We start from the raw sequence: 20313 nt of genomic DNA on the forward strand, positions 1-20313 counted from the left end.
TTGAGCCGGAAATATTTCCCTAATAAGAACATTCTTGGCCCTGATTAGCTGCTGAGATGAAGAGAGAGATTTCGTTCTTTACTCCAGGCAGGGGTCCTCCAGAAAACAGGCGAGGATAAAGTTTTTTTTCAGGCTTTAGGATACATAACAACATGCAGATTGCTTTCTATGCTTTTTTTTATTAAATATGTATGTATTCTTTCATTTACCTAGCTGGAAGGTGGTAGAACAGATTTATCTTCAATTCAGAGAGGTAAGAAAAATACCTTTAATTTATAATTATGTAAGAAGTTATCTCTAAATGAACAGACAGATGCAATGTGGCTCCTCTTGCTTAACGTGTTATTGTTTTATTCAACAATAATAAAATGTAATCAGGAAATTTGATAACAACAGTGTTCACTCACTCTACATTTTTTCATACTTCCAGAAGATTTTTGCTGGTTAATGGAAGCGCACACTGATTTTTAACCTCTTCACAAACATAAACCTTTCCTGGGCTCCACTATGTTTTAGCCAGAATTGCATTTTTTTATCTGTTGACTGATTCATTGATTTGTTAGCTCACTGACAAAATATAAATATTAAAATGTTTATGTTTCATTGGAAAATCACAGTTGAACACAGAGTCAACAAGTTATTTTCATCATAATACGAATGAACAGGCATCAACCCTGCACCTGGGTATTCAGGAGTTATTGTGCAGGACCACACTTTATAATCACAGCATCAATCTGCAGAATGACTCAAGACTCAAAAGACCCAAGCTGGGAAATAAATATGAATAAAACGAAACAATAATGAATTTTTATAAATCTGTAATAATGGTTTGAAGATAACAGTGCCAAGTTTGAATTAGTGCTGGACACAGTTTTAATTAGATACATTTATAAGAGACTATTGATCATTTTATATTTGATGATGCAGCTTTTTCCAGGAAAGTTATTGCAGAGTGTTTGTCAGTAGTTTCCATATTTGACTGTTAGGAAGTACAGAAGGAAAGCGGCTACCAGCAGAGCTGAAAGATCAGAGGTTCCCTGCTCACTGAACAACATAAACACACCCAGGCTTTCATGCAGAGAACTGTGACTGAGGATGTTGATGGTAACAGTAGGAAACTCTTCCAGAAATCTGCTTTGATCACTCCTTCAAAAAGTTATAAAAAAAGAAAATGATTTGTCAAACTGGCAGTGAGGTTGAGATTTTAGTTCATACTTCTCCGTTAGAACAGTTTCCACCTCAGGGAGTGAAGGCAATCATTTCCACACTGATTAGTTTGTGCACAGGAAGATGCTGACGTGTGTAATTTGTAAGTACCATGGGAAGGGTAGATGATAATATCTGATGTCATCATGGTTTAAATCATGGGGATGAGAGAAAAAGTCATATGACGTGTATATTGGTAAATAATATAACATATAGAAAATATAACGAGATATATGAACCATTGAACTATGAAAAGTCTACAGTCATGCGAACTATGTGAAACCTGTTTTGCACAATTTGTTGTATGATATACAAAAATAACAAATATGATAAACTCAAATGACAGCAGATATGGACAACAACAACCAGCCTTTGCATGAAGAAGCTTCAGCTCAGTCCTTTGTCTTCAGAGCTGTTGGGCTTTTCACCGGGGACATGGGTCTCTGTAGACGATGGGTGAAAAGTAGGTGATGGCCTTGAATTAATTAAAATGTGCAAGTGTGGTGAATTTGGAAGAATCTTATTTTAATATTATGACATTTCACATTGGTTCAGTTTCTTTTTGTAATGTACTGTAGATAATAAAGATCCTCCCTATGCATCTACTACAGGACAAGCTGTAGTAATCCAGCTGCTGGACTGGATTTTCCGAGCGGTGGCCCAGGTGATGTTTGTCAACAACCCTCTCAGCGGGCTCCTCATCACAGCCGGCCTCTTGCTACAGAGCCCTTGGTGGGCTCTGAATGGGCTGCTGGGTACCCTTGTCTCCACTATATCTGCCATCTTGCTGGGACAAAACAGGTCAGATCTCCTTCGCCTAATTTGACTTGAGTATTTTCCTCCTGCAGCGAATCCTTTATCACTGTTTCACTTGCTTATATACCCTGGGGTTACACTTCCTTTAGCTTCCACCCTGTGTTATTTTCACAGTTTGTTTCTCATTTAACTGTTTTTTGTGCTCATGTCAGCTTCATCTGTCACATTCACCTCAGGGAGGCTGTATCAGCAGGTTTATGTGGCTACAATGGGACTTTGGTTGGCATGCTGATGGCTGTTTTCTCTGCCAAAGGAAGCTGGTACTGGTGGCTTTTACTGCCAAATATCTTCATGTCCATGTTGTGGTAAGTGCTGTCTTCTAAAACGTAATCTGTCTCACTTGATTGCACACACTTTTTAATTGCGTGCAATAAACAGGAAAAACACAAATGCATGGAGTTTGAATTCTTACATAGACTTCCACCCATAAATCAAACAATCAAGGTGGGATTATAATGTTGGTATGTTATGGTTTTTCTTTCCAACCAATCAGCAGTCAGTTTCCTTCTCTTCACAGCCCAGTGGTCTCCAGTGCTTTGTCTTCAGTTGCCAACAAATGGGACCTCCCAATATTCACCTTTCCCTTTAATATTTTGATGTACCTACATATTGCAGCTACAGGAGCCAGTCACCCCTACTTTCCAGAGGTATAGTAGCCTACAGTCCTACTAAAAAAAACACAAGAATGTACATGTACCATACTAATCTGCACTCACTTTATCCACAATTTCAGTTGGATATCCAGCCAAGTAACCATCTGCACTCTCTGAATGACTCCATGGAAAATCTCAGTATCTCTCAGGTATAACTGGAAAGATATTGGTTTGCCAGCCCTTTGAGACACTGAACACTGTCCAAATTATTACAGAGGAATATGTACCGCCTTAATAAAAAGTATTCATTTTAAAAATTATAAGTAAATAGAAGCTTTTCTTTTGCAGCTATTCTTGTCGGTGCCAGTTGGGGTTGGCCAGGTGTACGGTTGTGATAGTCCTTGGACAGGAGGTCTCATCCTTCTGGCCCTGCTGCTCTGCTCACCAGTTATCTGTTTTCATGCCATGCTGGGCTCTGCTGCTGGCATGTTGTCAGGTAAAAAGACTCCCCCATTTGCATAGAAATATGCATAATGTCTGCTGAAGCTACAGTGGGAGCTTTGCCTCTTCAAAGGGCAACCTGGCATTATGGTGAATGAACCATGGCATGTTTTCTCAAATAACATTTTATAGACTGTGCATGTTGACTCAATTCTAAAATGTGCTTCACGGTACTTGTTTTCAATTTAGTAACACATTTCATGGAGATTATTGTACTGTCCTATGATATGTGGTGCAGGACTTGCTCTGGCAGCTCCACACAAGGACATCTACTCAGGCTTGTGGGGATATAACAGTGCTCTATCCTGCATTGCTGTTGGAGGTGTCTTCTATGTCATAACATGGCAAACCCATCTACTAGCTCTAATATGTGGTAAGAATAACAAACAGTATCTTCTATTAGCAGAACAAAATCTGTATTTTAAATGTGAAATTCTGCTTCCTTTCAGCACTTTTCTGTGCCTACATGACTTCAGCTTTCTCAAAACTGATGTCCATGGTAAGTAAAAAACTTTCTTCCCAAGTCAATCTCTATAAATGTCATCTGAACACCCAGATGCCTCTCATATCATGTGTAATGCTGCGCTCTCCTATGATGTCCCCTGTCAGCTTGCATTACCAGCCTGCACATGGCCTTTCTGCCTGTCGACTCTCATCTTCCTCCTCATTTCATCTGAGATCCCAGCCATCTGCAGACTGCCTCTGTCTGTGGTCTCCTACCCCGAGGAAAATCGGCGCTACCAAAGACAATTAAAGGCCTCAGAGAAAGCTCTGCACAGGCAGCAGAGCAGCAGCCAAGAAGAGGCCGGGCTGAAGGAGAATCAAGGGCCCAATGTCCAACTGGTAGGGGACAGAGGCTGTGGTGAATCTGATTGAGGAGAAAAGATGCTCTTTTGTCCTGAGATGTATCTCTATAAGAATGCAATTGTAGGAATAATATGCCAACATATAATTTTGTTAGAACCTCTCTTACATAATATTTGTTATATAAAATGTCTGAAATTGTAGCAAGAAATGTTTTCTAAATGGCAACTATCTTCTTCTGCAGTGTATGTATTCTACACAGCAGAGGGCAGCACTTCCCAAGGAAAGATAGAAACTATGCATGTAAATCTATACTGAGGTTAAGTGCCCGGGTTTGTTTGTAATAACATTTATGTTACTGAATGTGTTACTTTGCAAGCAAAGCTTGTCTTGGCATGATTTATTTACAATAGCCACAAAGCACAAATTAAGGAAACATCTTTCCTCTCTCAACGGCACAATTTAAGTGGCTGTGAGATTATTTAAAATGCAGCAGAGGATTTCATCAGTGCAGACAGTGAGCTGTAGGGGAGGTCTCATAAAGTGCCCCCCCTACCAAAAACACCCTGTTCCGTGCCAGGAGTAATCTATCAGAGCCTTCTGTTCTCCAATCTGTCCTATTGTTTATTCTTTTGGGTTCTTGTACCTCTCCCACAGTGTTTTTATAAACTCTTTTTGATCATCTACAACTTCCTATTACCTGTTCTCTCATTCTCTTCTTCTGTCTTCATCTTTTCATTCGATGGCAGCTTTTCTCCTTTTCTCTTAAGCAAGAAGATTTTGTTCTCTCCGAAATGTCAGCTAATAAATAATATAGAGCTCTGTCTGGGACTGTGTCTGCATTTATATTTAGATTTATGACTTTATGTTTGTGTGTGTCTTTATTGCCATCTGCCTGTCTGTGTATCTGGTGCACATGGCTTTAATCTAGCCAGTAGGATGCATAGAAGTCAGTCACACTTCCAGACATGTGTGGGAGCAGTGGTACATTGGGGGAGAAGGTGCGAGACGAGGGTAGGGGAATCAGTTGAAAATGAGAACATCTCTGCCTGGAGATAAGATATGACTTGTTATGACTGATTTTTTAATTTGAATGTTTATCTAATATCTAATGGGTTTTTTTCTCTGCATTTCATTTGCAATGCCTACTCAAATTAAATTGTTTTCTAGTTGATATTCCAAAACCATTACAGAGAGAAACTTTCCTCAGTGCTGCCAGGAGTATTTGTTCTAACTATAGTGCCTGTAGTTGAAAATGACCTTAGTCAGTAGATTTCTCTTTGGCCTTTTAGACAATGTTGATTCATCCAGCGACCTTTGAAGGACGGGGTAAGTGTTGGCAGTGGGATTATGTGAGATAAGGTGGGTGTCACGTCCCCCAGTGGTAGTGCTGTGTGTTCACAGCAGTGTGATTCACCTTCTTGAGTCCCCTGCAGGCTGCACCCACTGCGCACACACAACATTACAGGGGAGAGTGAGACAGGGCTGAACCTGTGAAACCTCACTACACTCATGTACACCCGCATACAGGCAGAATAAAAAGCAGGTAGTTGTATCTCGGGACTAACGGTTGGTCTGCTCCAGTGTCTGTCAGTGAAGAACAGCAAGTCTCATATGAGAATGTAGGCCAAAGTATTTTATACCTGTTGTTAAAATGGTTCTGGACCAACATACAGAAGATAACAGTAAAAATGACACAATTATCTACCATTGAGGACAATTTCCTAATGTACTCTGTATTGTTAGTATAATTAAGAGATTCAAACCAGGGACACTGCAGTCCATCATCAGTATCTTAACCACTAAACCACCGCGGTACCCCTTCCTTCATTGTATTGTGTAACCTAAAGCCTCTGAAGCTGAACTGTATGCCTCCACCACACCAGCAGTCCTTACAGCAAGAGAGTACATATGTTTGTACCCTTCAGTTAAAAACTGGGGCAGAAACAAAAGTAGAAACAGTAGCTGTTCCTTGCAGCTTGTACTGAACATGCGAGAACAGCATGCAACACTACAAGAACATTAGGTTGCATGTAAGCTGTCCTCCCTCTCACTGCCTAACAATAACAGTGTCAGCGCAGCTTGGTACTTTAATTAGCATTATTTTCTCCGAGACTGACAGGCACTTCTGTATGTGTTTCTATGAGAGAGTGAGAGCGTGAATGTGTGAAAAACAGGCCAGAAACACAGTCAGACTGTTCCCGTGGGCAGGAAGAATGAACATTGTGAAAGAGGCTGTTCTGATTCACTCTATCCTGCTCAGGCTGTGAATAGAATGTAAGAACTGAGATCTGATACATAATAGTCCTAGTTCAACATGTTCGAACCAAATTTGTCTACCGTTTCCTGTTAGACGAAAGGAGAATCCCAGGAAATTCCATCCCCCATTGGATGCATGAAGCATCATAGCAGAGGAAGCATTGCCATGTATGTCCGCTCCCTGTGACACTGATCTCCATATCCATGGCTGCACTGTCAGCTCTGTGTCGTAATCTTGTAGTATGTGTAGTATGATCTCTAAATAGACAGGATGACTCCTTTTCAATGGGAGTAAAAGCAACATTCAATGACATGCTGCATTTCATCAAAAGAATGACTTCATACAATCCACAAGATTATGTGGGTCTGTGAGATATTTTTAAAATGTTCTGTCACCTGGGATGGTCTTTAGTTTCCGTGCCCCAGGGATGTATTTATTTCATATTTTACTAAGCTTTGTAGAATTAAATGCTGTATTACAAATGGCCTTTATGTTCACTATGGAACATAAGGGTTTCACACAGCAGCTTAGTTGAAACTACACTTTATTAGTGTATTCTAGACCTAATTGTAGATATTGAACATTATCAATTTGAGAAGTGTAGCATTTTTAACTATTCACTTTGTTCTGCAGTAATATTTAATATTTTCCTGAGTAGCTGTTTTGTTAATAAAATGGCGAGAAATGCCAATCATTTCCCACATCTACATCTTGACCAACTGTCTGTCAAAAGACCCACAAATATTCCAAGTGTGAAATAAAATCATCACATTTTAGTTGGAACGAGCAAATGTTCATTTAGTAGTTGTTAGTTCCAAAACAACTCTAACACCCTTCCAATAGGGCAAATGCTAATTCTACCCCCAGTGTGTGATCTAGACTATATAAAATGATTAGAATGATTTTTATAGTAGTATATTGAACTTGAAAATGTGGCTAAAAGGTGAAAGAGTTCTTCTTTTTAAAAAGTTGAACATAAAGTTAGATCCTCTTAACCCTAATTATTATTCAATTCAACATCAGACAAAACTGATTTTTCCTTGCAAAACAATCAGCATCCTTCAGTCAGCCAACATGTTTTGAGGTGATATCTTGAATTTTCAGAAAAGCAAGAAAAGTGAACAGTTACCAAACCAGCCAAGGTTTCTAACACGTTCTGTTACATAACTGGAACCTTCTTCTCTTTCCTTCCACAGCTGTTTGTTGCTGCTGTGCCTCATTTGCACTGGTTCGCACTCATTGTCTGTACTGCACTTTTACACAATCACTATGCAGAACTATGGGAGTGGATAGATTTACATGAACACCTGCACAAGCTAATGGATACAAGAACCATTTAGTAAATACTGCACTGTAAAGCTTATTGACCTCTTAAATGAAACTCTATTAAGAGGTCAGCTTAGGTTCCCTTTTATTTCAGCTGCAGGAAATAAACCTGGACACTGTGGGTTGATGATTTTTTTCAGGGTTGTAATTTCTAGTGTTTTTGTTTTAGACTCTGCGACACATACAATTACACATTTTCCTTTTTATGGTCTTAAAGCTTCAAGTGCATTTTCTTGGAAAATAGTTCTGTACTTTAACATAAGTAGGTTATTGAATACATGACTTGTTTTTGTAATTTAATATCAGTGGAGCAGAACTTTTATTGAAGTGAAGGATCTTAATACTTTCACTCAGTTTCATTGAAATACCTTAAAGGGGTTTGTTGTTTGCCTTTATTGTGTCAACACAATGTTGAAGTCAAATCTAAGTTCCGGCTACTTCTCACATCTGCATATATGTTGGCTCACAGGTATCTATATAAGAAAGGAGAAGTTCCATGTGCTGCATAGTTTCATAGTTTGATTGCAAAATGTACATAAGTATTTGAGGACAGGGTCTCCATCAGTGTCTGGAGGTTGTCTGGGCAGCAGCACTTTTTTCCCTGCATGTCTGGGTGTTTTGTAATGTTCTGTCTGGGTAAAAAAGGACTCTCTGTACCGTGTCGTGACTGTCTGCTGGAAGAACACCGGAAACAAGTCTCGAGATGGAGAAGGAGGCTGAAACATCCGCGTGATCATCGCCGGAGCACCAATGGCTCTGCACCGAGCAAACTGAGGACACCGGCATCCCCTACCGCGCGTGAGGAAATAGGCGTGGCCGGGGAAAGCTCGGTCACACTGCGTGGGTGGGTGAGTGGATAGTAAAGGAGCTGCCGCGGCGGTATTTATCAGAGGCCGAGGAGAGCTCAGACAGGACGAAACGGAGCGACTTCAGCACCAGCGCGACTGGACAGCGACACTTTAACTGTTCACTGACAACTGACAACTTTCTAGCAGGAGCCATGGTTCTCATCTGGACCCAGTTCGGTGTCAAGCACAAAAATGTCAATGTCAAGTGCAAAGTGCGAGTTATGCACAGGGGGGACAGTTCAGGCTCATCATCTGCGGTAAGTACACTTTCAAGTTTTTCTTAAGCTTTTCACCTTTTGTCTTCTGTTAAACCTGTTAAATAGTCAGTTACGTGGGTCATAGTAAGTTGGATACACTGCTACAATCATTTTCATATATATGCATGTTATATAAGTATAGAAGTACCGCTGACGTACCGGCGTCTTTCTGCATTTCCATCCTCACTGCCTTGTTGCTGTGGGTTCATTCAAATGCAAGAGTCGCTGATTCCCGTTCAGCCAATCGCTGCAGAGCCTCTCGGTCGTTGGGGGAAGTCTTTAGCCCCTCACACACCTTCCCCCTTCTCTCAGGTTGTGTTATGTATCAGCCTGTAAAATACATAGACCTGTAATTGCATAGCAGCACACAGATAAGGGTGTTTTCTTAGAAAGAGTCTTTGCTTGGGGCTTATTGTCTGTATATTAATAGATACTGTGCAGCAGTTGGGTTGTAGGATGTCCAGTACATCAGCCACCCTGTTCTGGGGGCTGATTCTTTTCATTTACATGTCTATTACTTATTCAGGTTTTTGCAGCTTCTAAAACTTGAGATGATTCTGCACAGTAGCTAATAGAAGAAAAGATTTCTTTGACAGGTTGTAATGACTGCTCTAATGCATGGCTGTTTCATCTTTCTACAGGAGAGCACCAGGTCTGAGCAGGACACACCCTGCCTGTCCATCAAACCCACAGGCAAGGACTTCTACAAAGTCTTGGGCGTGTCCCCTGAGTCCAATGAAGATGAGATTAAGAAAGCCTACAGAAAAATGGCTCTCAAGTTCCACCCAGACAAGAACAGCGATGCTGATGCAGAGGACAAGTTCAAAGAGATTGCAGAGGCCTATGAGATCCTGACTGACCCCAAGAAGAGAAGCATATATGACCAGTTTGGAGAAGAAGGTGAGAGTGAAGGAACAAACAACAGATAAATAGCATAAAGAGTGACTGTCATCTGGTTACTAACTGTAGTATAGACTGCTGCATTAATTATTCATATCAACATCCAGGCTAAATACTGATGTGTGACACTCGCATCCCTATTAAGCCAACTGAATGTGCTGCAAAGACAGCTGTGGGGCTAATAAATTATTCAAGGAGCAGAAAAGGGTTTTCCTAAAAAAAAAAACCTAAATAGCTGCGGTCTAGGAAAAACAGGATTTGCATAATAGCAGCATCTGTTTTAGAATAGGAATGAAGCTGCAGGACTCTAACTTAATTCTGTTTTTTCTCTCTTTCTAGGTCTTAAAAGTGGAATCTCAATGACAGGCCAAGGCAACCACAATTTCCACAATGACCCTCATTCCACTTTCTCCTCCTTCTTCCACGGCTCCGACCACTTCGACATTTTCTTTGGCAGTGAGTTTGATGGTGAAGATGACCTCTTCAACCCCTTCAGACGGTTTACCTTCAGTCACGTGGGCGGGTCCGCTGGCTCTGAGGGCGGACTGCGAAGAGGCCAGCGGCGTCTGCAGGGTGAGGCAGTGGTGCACGACCTGCTGGTAACCCTAGAGGAAGTGATGCATGGCTGCACGAAGCATGTGAAGATCGCCCGCAGCCGTCTCAACCCTGACGGCCGCAGCCTGCGATCTGAAGACAAGGTGCTAAATGTAGTAGTAAAGAAAGGCTGGAAGGCGGGGACCAAGATCACCTTCCCCAGGGAGGGAGATGAGACACCCAACAGCACCCCTGCTGACATCACCTTCATCCTCAGGGACAAGGAGCACCCTCAGTACAAGAGAGATGGCTCCAACATCGTCTATACAGCGCAGATCACCCTCAAAGAGGTGAGTTAGGTGCATTTACATCTAGCTTAGGAGTTCAATTCCCACAGAGGGCATCAATTCAAATAAATGATATATTATGAAACATGACTAGTCTATAGGTAGAAACAGTGCCTATTTTTTCAAACCTCGTACACCTACTGAGAAAAAGGCTTAAATCCATCCACCACTTCTTGCCCTTTATGTAACTGAAAGATGATGAATTTTCTAAAATACCAAAGATCGATTACTGCAAGGCATCAATAAGTCATGAGGCAGAAGATACAATCTGCCAAATGCTGGGAGGGTAATATCTTTGATTGTAGTCTCAGGGAAGGACACAGTGTTCTTTTACTGCCATCTGAGCCCCTAGTTTACGATGAGCTGACAGGCCCCCACTACAGAACAGCAGCAGTATTCTGCCAACGCCTTGGTTACCTCATCAGCCCCTGCAGAGTGAGAGAGAGAACAGGAGCTAAATTTAGCCTCAGCACTGACTTCCCCCACGAATTGCACTTCACGCTCCCTCTCAACTACTATGTGTGCTGCAGACTCTTCTGCCTCTCCAAGGCAAGGAGAGAGGCAGCTTTTTTGGCTCACTCCATCTCTGGCTCTCACTTCTACAACCCACACACAGATTAGCAGGGTAGCAGTCACAGAGACTGGCATTTCAAAGAGCTCCTCCATCTTCCTATGGCTCCCTTCAGTCACTAAAGCACTTAACTCCCACACACAGCCAGTAAATAGAGCAGTGATTATAACATCTGTAACACTGGTTTGTTGCATAAGACAGATGCTCCATATTTATCCCTTACACAGCTTGACAGTGTTAAAGATCAGGCATTTAATAGATTTTTTTGTTGTAAGGGTACTTCATTCAAGTCATAATGAGGCCACTCAGAAAGCATTATGAAACTTGTTCTAAATATAACAGGTCTACAGGACTAACATTTTTCTCCCTTTTTGTCTCCAGGCTCTCTGTGGCTGCACAGTTAATGTCCCCACACTTGACAACCGGATGATGCCTCTGCCTTGCAGCGATGTTATTAAGCCTGGTGCTGTCCGGCGGCTGAGGGGTGAAGGTCTGCCCCTGCCCAAGAGCCCATCCCAGCGAGGCGACTTGGTAGTGGAGTTCCAGGTGCTCTTCCCCGACAGGATCCCACCACAGTCCCGCGAAATCATTAAACACAGCCTGGGGCAGTGCTAGTCTGGTTTTCAGCTTCACCATGTGTGTATGTTGTTATCAACTGACAAACACAGCCTTGCCCAGGGTGCTAATATCACAACCAATCACAACCTCTTTTTGTGTTTGGAAATGGCAAGCAGCACTGAAGTGGTTGGACTTCAGGCAGGACTTTGTGAGGACACACTTTGTTAGACATGATGCACAACTATGATGCCACATGAGCAGTGAGTTCAGAATGGGGTCTTTGGTATCTGAGGGCATCCATTGACTCAACAGCCTTTCTCTTGCTTGAAAAGATTATGTGTACTGTAATACTTGCAAACTTCTAGCAGGATATCAGTGTGCTATTCAAGTCTGTATAGACTTCCTTAAATCTAAATAGTAGAAACATGTAAAGATAAAAAAAAAACTTTTTTATAGTTATATGGTGTTCATATGACTGATCTTTTGCATTGATTTATTACAATAGCAACATGTACTTGTGTACAAAGATCTACTTTGTGTACAAAATAAAAACACATTGTCTCTAAAAGAGACTCATCTGTCAAATGTTCTATTGAATTATTTAAAATGTTTGTATATACTCTGCAATGAGCCAGTGAGCCAATGAGCTGTTGATGTACTCTAACTTGAAAGCATGAAAAATAAAGGAAACCTCCAAATTGAACAGTTTTCCATTGTTTTTTGGGAGGAATGATTGTTATATACTTGCAACAGTGAACTTTAAAAGTCCTTAACAGTCCATGAAATCACAATTCAGAGCATGAAGGTCTCCCAGACATCTCCTCAGTGTTTGGATGCAGTGAAGGAGTCTGACCGCGTGCTGCCATCTAGCGGTACTTGAGCGACATAACAACGTGAGACATCGTCGAATAATAGGACACACCTGTTGCTGTGTAATTTATGTGGCTGCCGGCTGAGTGCGTCTCACAGTGGTCTCAGATCAAGCCTGGGCTTTGATAACCTTGACAGTATTAGTCCGCAATGATGAAGACGAGGGTGCTAAAAGACAAGACTCACAGCTGGAGAGAGTTTGAGAAGCAGGCTGGCATGTTGTTATTCGATGTAGAAAATATATGTGAACTTATATGTAAGTAGTCCGCGCTGATTGACCCCTCAGACCACCTGTGCATTCACAGACAGCGTGATTTTCAACTGAGATCAGCAGTTCTTTAAAATTCACCATTTATGTCCTCTGGAATGACATGTCTCAAAAAGGTCAGACCACAGTATCGAATCTGACTGAAGGTTACCCCGTCACGAATTTGACTTTAGTGGTGCTTTTGCTCATTCCCTGCGTGGTTATTCTGCTTCTGCTGAACTGCCTCTTTCTGGGTTACAAGTTACTGATCCTGTCAAAGAGCAGACAGAAGCTTGAAGACACGGAGGAGATGGTTTTGCAGTCCACCCTGCAAAGAGTCAGAAGAGTATCCGACGTGGCCTTCCACCCACTGCAGGACGGGAGGAGAGCTTACATGTCTCTGTCGGAGCCTGTCCTGCCACATCCCGTCACCTCCTCCAGGGCTTCATCCAGGGAGAGGGCTGGGGCCGAAAACAGGATCCGGCTCCTAAGGCCAGATGGAGCAACCGGCTCAGGATCCCTGAAGGCTCCGAGCACCATCCGGGCCGCGTCCTCTGCAGGTTTAACGCCCAGACTCGACCTGCTCTCCGGGTCCCGGACATACAGCATCAGTAAAACGGGCTGGTGTAGAAGTGCCCCAGTCTTACCACAGTCCAGTGATTCGGAGACAGAAACCAGAGTGAACCTTGTTCCACCAAACTCTCCCACGGTGAGTGGTCAGTCATTTTATTTGGTTGGTTGTCTGATTTTAATTTGAATCACTGACTTTGTGACACAGATATTTACTCAGCAAGCCCGACAAATCTGACCTGTGGTGTCTTTATTGCTTTGGTTCTGCAGTTTTCAGAGACCATGTCAGCACAGGGTTTAGTGAACCTTTATGAAGCTGTTTTCAGTAGGCTATCTGTCACTGCACTGTTCTTATTGGTCTACTCCAAACAAACAAACAGGAAAGAAAAACCTCCTGCCATGGACCACAGGGTTTTTCATTCAGAAGCTATAAAAGTACAAGCATTATTGAGTCTGTGGTCGCTATCATCAATCTGCAATATAAAAGACTAAGCAAGGAATGTGAACAAAGTCAAGCATTCTATTAGAAAGAACAACTAAAATGGGTCTCCTGATAATATCCAGTCTCTGGTATAAAGTCTGTTATTCAGTGTGAGCTCTATTTTTTTTTTTTCCTTTACTCACAGCAGATGGCAGAACATGGGGGTTATATTCGTCGGAGCAGTACTTACGAGATGCGGACAGATGTCAACCCAGGTGTTTCAGTGCACATGTTTGACAAAGCAGACGGGCAATGCGAACACATGAACCCTTCTTCAGAGTCATCCAGCTTGAACACATCAGCAGTGGGTCCTGGATTGGACACCGACTTTGGTGCAAGTGCAGGTACGCTTCTCCATCAGGTGCACCAGTGAAGGTGAATTATCTCACTCTGATGGGAGACTTGCAGGGAGACGTTTGCCTGGTTTAACTGGAACATTATATAACCAATGTCTGCTTCGAGTGAGTCATGTATAGTTACATCATTTGTATAAAAAAACAAAACATTTATTCAGAAGAATGCTTAGTTTGTAGGTCACAAGATGTATGCTGACTGTTAATCAGGCTCAAGGTTGACTCACCATGTTCATGGCCACTTACAGGCCACACTGTAAGTGATTTGTGCATCATAATGTTAAATGGTATCACTTTAAATTATTGAAGGCAAATACATTAAAAAATATCCATATGACAACAGACAGTTGTGAATCTTATAGGATGGGAATACCCTGGAATACCTGAGGAAAACCAGATCTAGTGACTGTAGTAGATTTGGATTGGATTTCTTCTTAAATTTACAATGTTCATTACATTGTTGTTAAACATTATTTCCTTTCAGGAGTCTCCCTGCGGATTTTGTCAACAGACAGTGATGGTCTGTCCAACGATGTGCTGGCTTCAGCTTTGGAGTGGGACTATTACGATCCCTGCTATGTCAAACAGAATAATGTTCCTAAACATCAACACCACAGACCTGCAATGCACACTAAACAGTACTGGGTGTGATACGACTGTCGGTTATGGTTTTAAAGATTATGTATTATTTATTTAAATTAAAAAAAAAGTTTATCTTATTTTTAGGAATGACACGCTCAGATTTAATTGTTGGTCTCACTAATAGTCACTGACTTTACACTAGTTTGAATTGATAAGTTTGAGTTCTGGTAATTGCACTCTGCCACTGAATTTGTTCCAATCCTGAAATATTTACTCAGCACTTAAACTTAAATTACTGTGAACTGTTCACTGTGCACCTTTGTCTTATGTTAATGTTATTTATTGTCACTATTTCTTAACTACAGCCCTGTTCAGCCAGTTCTGAATTTCAGAATCATTCACATTTTGTATTTTTCACGTTTTTTTTTTTTTAATGTTGATTTACCCTGACCAATAAAGATTAAATTAGAAAATAATTATAGTGCTTCAATCTGCTCAATTATTGTCAAAGAATAAGAAAATTTGATGGGAGAAACACTAAAAGAAGGATTCAGGGGTACAGAGCATTAAGGACTCACTCCGGAGAAAACAGGATGCCACATTTTAGAGGTTCAGGAAATATTTCATTTTACAAAGTGACTGGTAGCATAAAACATGGTATGGTAAATAAACACATCTTTGTGGTATTAGTTTTTTTTTTTTTTTGACATGATGTACCACTACTGACCAGCAGATGACACTGTAACGTGGTAAGTATGATTCTCCCCTTTATAAACTGACATATGTAAACATAACTGATGGTCCACTACGTTCTAATAATTGATCCAAGCTTTGTGAAGACTTTTTGGTTTCTGTTAAAACCTAAGTATGATTCAGCTGTACATTTTTTGAAGATGTTGTAGTTTGACATGTTTCTGTATTTTGTTTGTTAGCACAAACCAACATCTTCCAAAACAATCACACAGTTGAGTCCTGGCAATGGTAAAGAATTCAACATTGAAATCATGAAGAAACAGGATGGACACTGTCATCAAAAAAAAAAAAAAAAAAAAACGATCTGACAATGCTTTAAACACAAAAAAGCCAACCAAGTCAATTAGATGGAATACTTTATTCTCTAAAAGATATCTGTACATTAAAGGATGATGTGCCATTTGAATTAAGTTCATGGAAAGTATAATTGACACTGCACTAAGCTAACATGAAGAGAGACCTAAATGCATTACTTCACTCAAAGCTAGACAGGAAATTCAACACAGCTTGCTTCAACTTGGCATCTGATGCCTCAGAGATTTTACCATCAGCCCTGCAGAGAAGAGATTGGTTATAAAACACATGCACACATACATTTCAATAGTGAAAAAGCTCTTTAACTTACCTAATAGTTGCCAGGAGGTCTTGGTGCTGACTCAGAATGTGCTGCAGGAATGCCTTCTCAAACTTGGTGATCTTGCTAGGCTCCATTTTGTCCAGGTGTCCCCTCACACCAGCATAAATGACTGCTACCTGTTCTTCAATAGCCATAGGAGCTGAAACATGAAAACACAAAGGAACATTTAGATACATGTTCTAAAATAGATGTCCACATGCTTTATTTTCAACACTGAACACCATGTTAAATACTCACAGTACTGTCCCTGCTTGAGGAGCTCAGTCAGACGAACACCACGGTTCAGAAGCTGCTGAGTGGCTGCATCCAAGTCAGAACCAAACTGAGCGAAGGCAGCAACCTCACGGTACTGGGCCAGCTCCAGCTTCATGGTTCCTGCCACCTGATGATGGACAAGAATCAACAAATCACAATCAAAGAGATCTGTCAAGCTAACAGCTGGATGTTCACCAACAGCACTAACCTGCTTCATGGCCCTGGTCTGGGCGGCAGATCCAACACGTGACACTGACAGACCGACGTTGATAGCTGGGCGAATACCCTTGTAGAACAGCTCAGTCTCCAAGAAGATCTGAGTGAAAAAGCAGCATTGAGATACTGGGTTGAAATTTGAAATTAGGATGAGGAGAGACAGCGAGCCACGTACACTCACCTGTCCATCTGTAATGGAGATGACATTAGTTGGAATGTAGGCTGACACATCACCAGCCTGTGTTTCGATAACAGGAAGGGCTGTGAGAGAGCCACCGCCAAAGTTGTCGTTCATCTTAGCCGCTCTCTCCAGCAGACGGGAATGCAAGTAGAAGACATCTCCTGGGTAAGCCTCACGACCAGGGGGGCGACGAAGTAGGAGGGACATCTGACGGTATGCGACAGCCTGTAGACAGATAACTCGAGGTTAACTCCAAACTAAACTTTGTTAAAATTAATTATTGCAACTGTTTTTTTATGCCCTCTAACAACAGATTAAAAAAAAAAAAAAAAAAAAAAAACCTCACCTGCTTGGACAGGTCATCATAGATGATGAGAGCGTGCTTGCCGTTGTCTCTGAAGTACTCTCCCATGGAGCAGCCAGAGTAGGGAGCCAGGTACTGCAGTGGAGCAGCATCAGAGGCAGTAGCAGACACCACAATGGTGTACTTCATGGCGTCTGCATCAGTCAGCCTCTTCACCAGCTGAGCCACTGTGGATCTCTTCTGGCCAATAGCAACGTAGATACAATACAGCTTCTTCTTCTCATCAGTCCCATCATTGAAGCGTTTCTGGTTGATGATGGTGTCGATAGCAATGGCAGTTTTGCTGCAAAAAAGAATTTCAAAGACCATGGATACACTGAACAGAGACATGCATGTGAGTAATTATCTGGAGCCAGATATTTGGCAGATCAATCTATCACTATGTTACGCAACAACCTAAATACAAATTGATTCCTTTACCATTCTCCTTCAACACAAACACTTCCACTGTTGTAACATCATGTCAATGGCACCAGAAATAACATCAAATGCTGCCACGTCCTAAACTATTCACTTTGAGCTGTGCCCTCTTACCCAGTCTGCCTGTCTCCAATGATGAGCTCACGCTGTCCACGACCGATGGGGACCAAACTGTCCACGGCTTTGATGCCAGTCTGCATGGGCTCCCTCACAGAGATGCGAGGGATGATGCCAGGAGCCTTTAGACCCACACGCCTGCGAGCTTTGGAGCCAAGAGGACCCTGAGAGGAAAACAGAAAAAGGTAAGAGTACTATCAACTAAATTCGTACATTTGGTGATTAAACTCATGAATAAAGGAAGGTTGTGGGATATTTGGTTTTAGTCATTTCTTAAGCAGAAATGTCAAACCTTAAATTTAAATATGTCAAAAAGGATTTGCTGCTTTTCTTTTGGATAAAAACACAATCTCAAGATGTCACCTTAGACACTTAGATTCTCACCATTAGAACTTTTTACAATTTAGTTATGTTTTACGGATAAATAATTATCTAATTAATTGAGAAAATAATCTGGAGAACAAAATGAAAAACACTATCAGCTGCAGCCAAACTTTCTGCCTGGTGCTAATATAGCATGTTAAATTTATGAACATGAGTAACACCGATAAAATGGCTTGTAAATTCTTTACCTTTCCATCGATGGGATTTCCCAAAGCATCAACAACACGGCCCAGGATTTCTTCACCAACAGGAACATCTACAATAGCACCTGTTCTCTTGACAATGTCACCCTCCTTAATTAGCTTGTCGTTACCAAACACCACAACACCAACATTGTCTGGCTCCAAGTTCAGAGACATGCCCTGGGGAAGAGAAGAAACAACACTTACTCCCCACTGACAAACAACTAACAACATGGCCATGGCATTAACATCCCTGGATGACATGACCATCAAGGAGATACAGTACATGTAATAATTTAGAGTTATTGCAATTTTTTGACACAGTAAGGAAAAACTGAGCTGACTTCTCTGTTTCAACTATAGTTTTTATTCAATATATATAAAATCACACTACTATTAGGTTTCTTAGAGCAGTTTTTGAGAACGTAGAGGTACAGGTCATTGTCATTTGTGAATTACCTTTGACTACAAAAAACTTAGAAGCTGGTTAAGTGAATACAGTCAGTGACATTTGAATCCAGAACTCTTTTAATATTGAAGCTATAGCATGAACCCATCCAGTGCAGTGGTGAGTATAAAGATAACAGTCTCACCTTTAGACCAGAGGAGAACTCCACCATCTCCTCGGCCTGAACGTTCCTAAGACCGTATACTCTGGCAATACCATCACCGATAGACAGCACGCGACCAGTCTCTTCCAAATCAGCACTGGTGTCAGTTCCCAAAATCTTCTGCTCCAGAATGGACGATACCTCGGCCGTGCCTTTAATGTGTGAAAAGTGTGAATAGAGGAAGTTCCATCAAAGAAAATTTATGTCAATAAGACAACATATGACATTTGTGACATCTAACTACTTGTTACCAATTACATTTATTTTCTATACAAATACACCTGACCAATATCCTGAAACACTGACCTGTTTTCTGCAGGCAGGAATGGGTGGTGTGTAGATTTCTGGCACCTACACATGCTGCAGCTGCATTCTTGGACACCTTTAATATTAATGGAGAGTAATAAAGCAAATTAATCAAACATTGAATCCCATGTACAAGCAATTGTCAGTTTAATTGGCACACATAGCAAAAATGAAATGACATCAAATATGATGAAACAGTCTGTTGCAGCATAATCACTTTTATTTTACTGCTGTATAACATCAACCTACAGCCCTGCTGCCTGCATCAGTCATGAGACAATATCTTTTTAATAACCTCTAAAGCATTTTTTAAGAAAATGAATTCATGATTTTTCAAGCCCTGCTGACACCCTGGCAATAGAAACGCCTGTCAGTATAACAAAGCCAAACAACTCTCCACAATATTTTCAGCAAAAACATTATAATATCCACGAAGGAGAATTTATTGCACTGGAAAAGTACAACAGATTATAACATCCAGCCTAATTTTAACCCATAACCAAAACGGAAATATACTATTAGAATAAATGGACCTGACCTTCAATACTAAATGACATTAAGCAGCTACACAGCTTTATCTAGATTATGTCCCCTGACAATGCATTGAATGCAACACATGGAGCATGGATTAATCTTAAAATCTAGCGTTACTGTATGTGGAAGCCGACTTTTTGCAGTCAGCAGTGAACGAGAAGGGCCCGGTGTGCAGAGACAACACCGCCATAGTGAATAAACGCGTTTTTTTTTCACAGTGAAATCAACCGAAAACAAAACATCAACACTTTAATGATGCTTACAAATCCAGCCCTTCGAGGCAGGGTGCGGACAAGGGCCGCAGCGACGCGAACTGAGAGCATGTCGGTGTCCTGCTCCCGGAGCGGAGAGAGAAGGATGGCGGACACAGTAGCCGGTTTATAGAAAGGTCACCGCGCCCCGGAAGTACTTCAAAATAAATGTCATCGTTTTTTTCTTGTCACCCACTCCATTTTTAGGAATTGTGACTAGTTTTAGATACCCATAAAGATAATTAAGACATCTTTTAAATGTGTTAAATAACGTATCTTTATTTGGAATTATTGCTAGTCCATTAAAGACATCTGTAATTTGATATGTAAATATAGATATCTGGAATTCACATTGTGGATAGTCAGGATTCAATTGTAGATATGTGAAATTATGTAATTTTGACTAATCTGAATGCAATTTTATATTTAGTTTGCAATTCGTCTTTAAACGGCCTTGCCCTAGTCCTGCGGTATTTTC

General features: G+C 41.2%; 4 protein-coding genes across 4 annotated transcripts; 3 read left to right on the forward strand and 1 right to left on the reverse strand.

Annotated features, from left to right (window-relative positions):
- The first annotated feature begins 1557 nt into the window (after positions 1-1557).
- LOC113124734 (urea transporter 1-like) lies at positions 1558-3992 on the forward strand. Its single transcript, XM_026297814.1, has 9 exons — positions 1558-1669; positions 1818-2007; positions 2199-2327; positions 2540-2669; positions 2756-2824; positions 2964-3111; positions 3355-3489; positions 3566-3615; positions 3726-3992. The coding sequence occupies exons 1-9, from the start codon at positions 1558-1560 to the stop codon at positions 3990-3992; spliced, it is 1230 nt and encodes a 409-aa protein (XP_026153599.1).
- A 4417-nt stretch (positions 3993-8409) lies between these two features.
- On the forward strand, positions 8410-12147 carry LOC113124522 (dnaJ homolog subfamily B member 5). The gene is made up of 4 exons (XM_026297476.1): positions 8410-8611; positions 9253-9511; positions 9851-10395; positions 11345-12147. Exons 1-4 carry the CDS (start codon positions 8507-8509, stop codon positions 11576-11578), a joined length of 1143 nt encoding a protein of 380 aa, XP_026153261.1. The 5' UTR covers positions 8410-8506; the 3' UTR covers positions 11579-12147.
- Positions 12148-12762: 615 nt separating this feature from the next.
- hwa (huluwa) lies at positions 12763-14693 on the forward strand. Its single transcript, XM_033325486.1, has 3 exons — positions 12763-13347; positions 13835-14033; positions 14527-14693. The coding sequence occupies exons 1-3, from the start codon at positions 12763-12765 to the stop codon at positions 14691-14693; spliced, it is 951 nt and encodes a 316-aa protein (XP_033181377.1).
- A 1023-nt stretch (positions 14694-15716) lies between these two features.
- Positions 15717-19997, reverse strand: atp5fa1 (ATP synthase F1 subunit alpha). The gene is made up of 11 exons (XM_026296654.1): positions 19848-19997; positions 19051-19126; positions 18727-18896; positions 18140-18313; positions 17565-17731; positions 17013-17313; positions 16667-16891; positions 16478-16585; positions 16252-16396; positions 16003-16153; positions 15717-15930 (listed from the first exon to the last, which is right to left on the reverse strand). The coding sequence occupies exons 1-11, from the start codon at positions 19905-19907 to the stop codon at positions 15852-15854; spliced, it is 1656 nt and encodes a 551-aa protein (XP_026152439.1). The 5' UTR covers positions 19908-19997; the 3' UTR covers positions 15717-15851.
- Between the last annotated feature and the right edge of the window lie 316 nt (positions 19998-20313).

The sequence above is a fragment of the Mastacembelus armatus genome, chromosome 12, assembly GCF_900324485.2.
Source record: "Mastacembelus armatus chromosome 12, fMasArm1.2, whole genome shotgun sequence".
NCBI classification, from domain to species: Eukaryota; Metazoa; Chordata; class Actinopteri; order Synbranchiformes; family Mastacembelidae; genus Mastacembelus; species Mastacembelus armatus.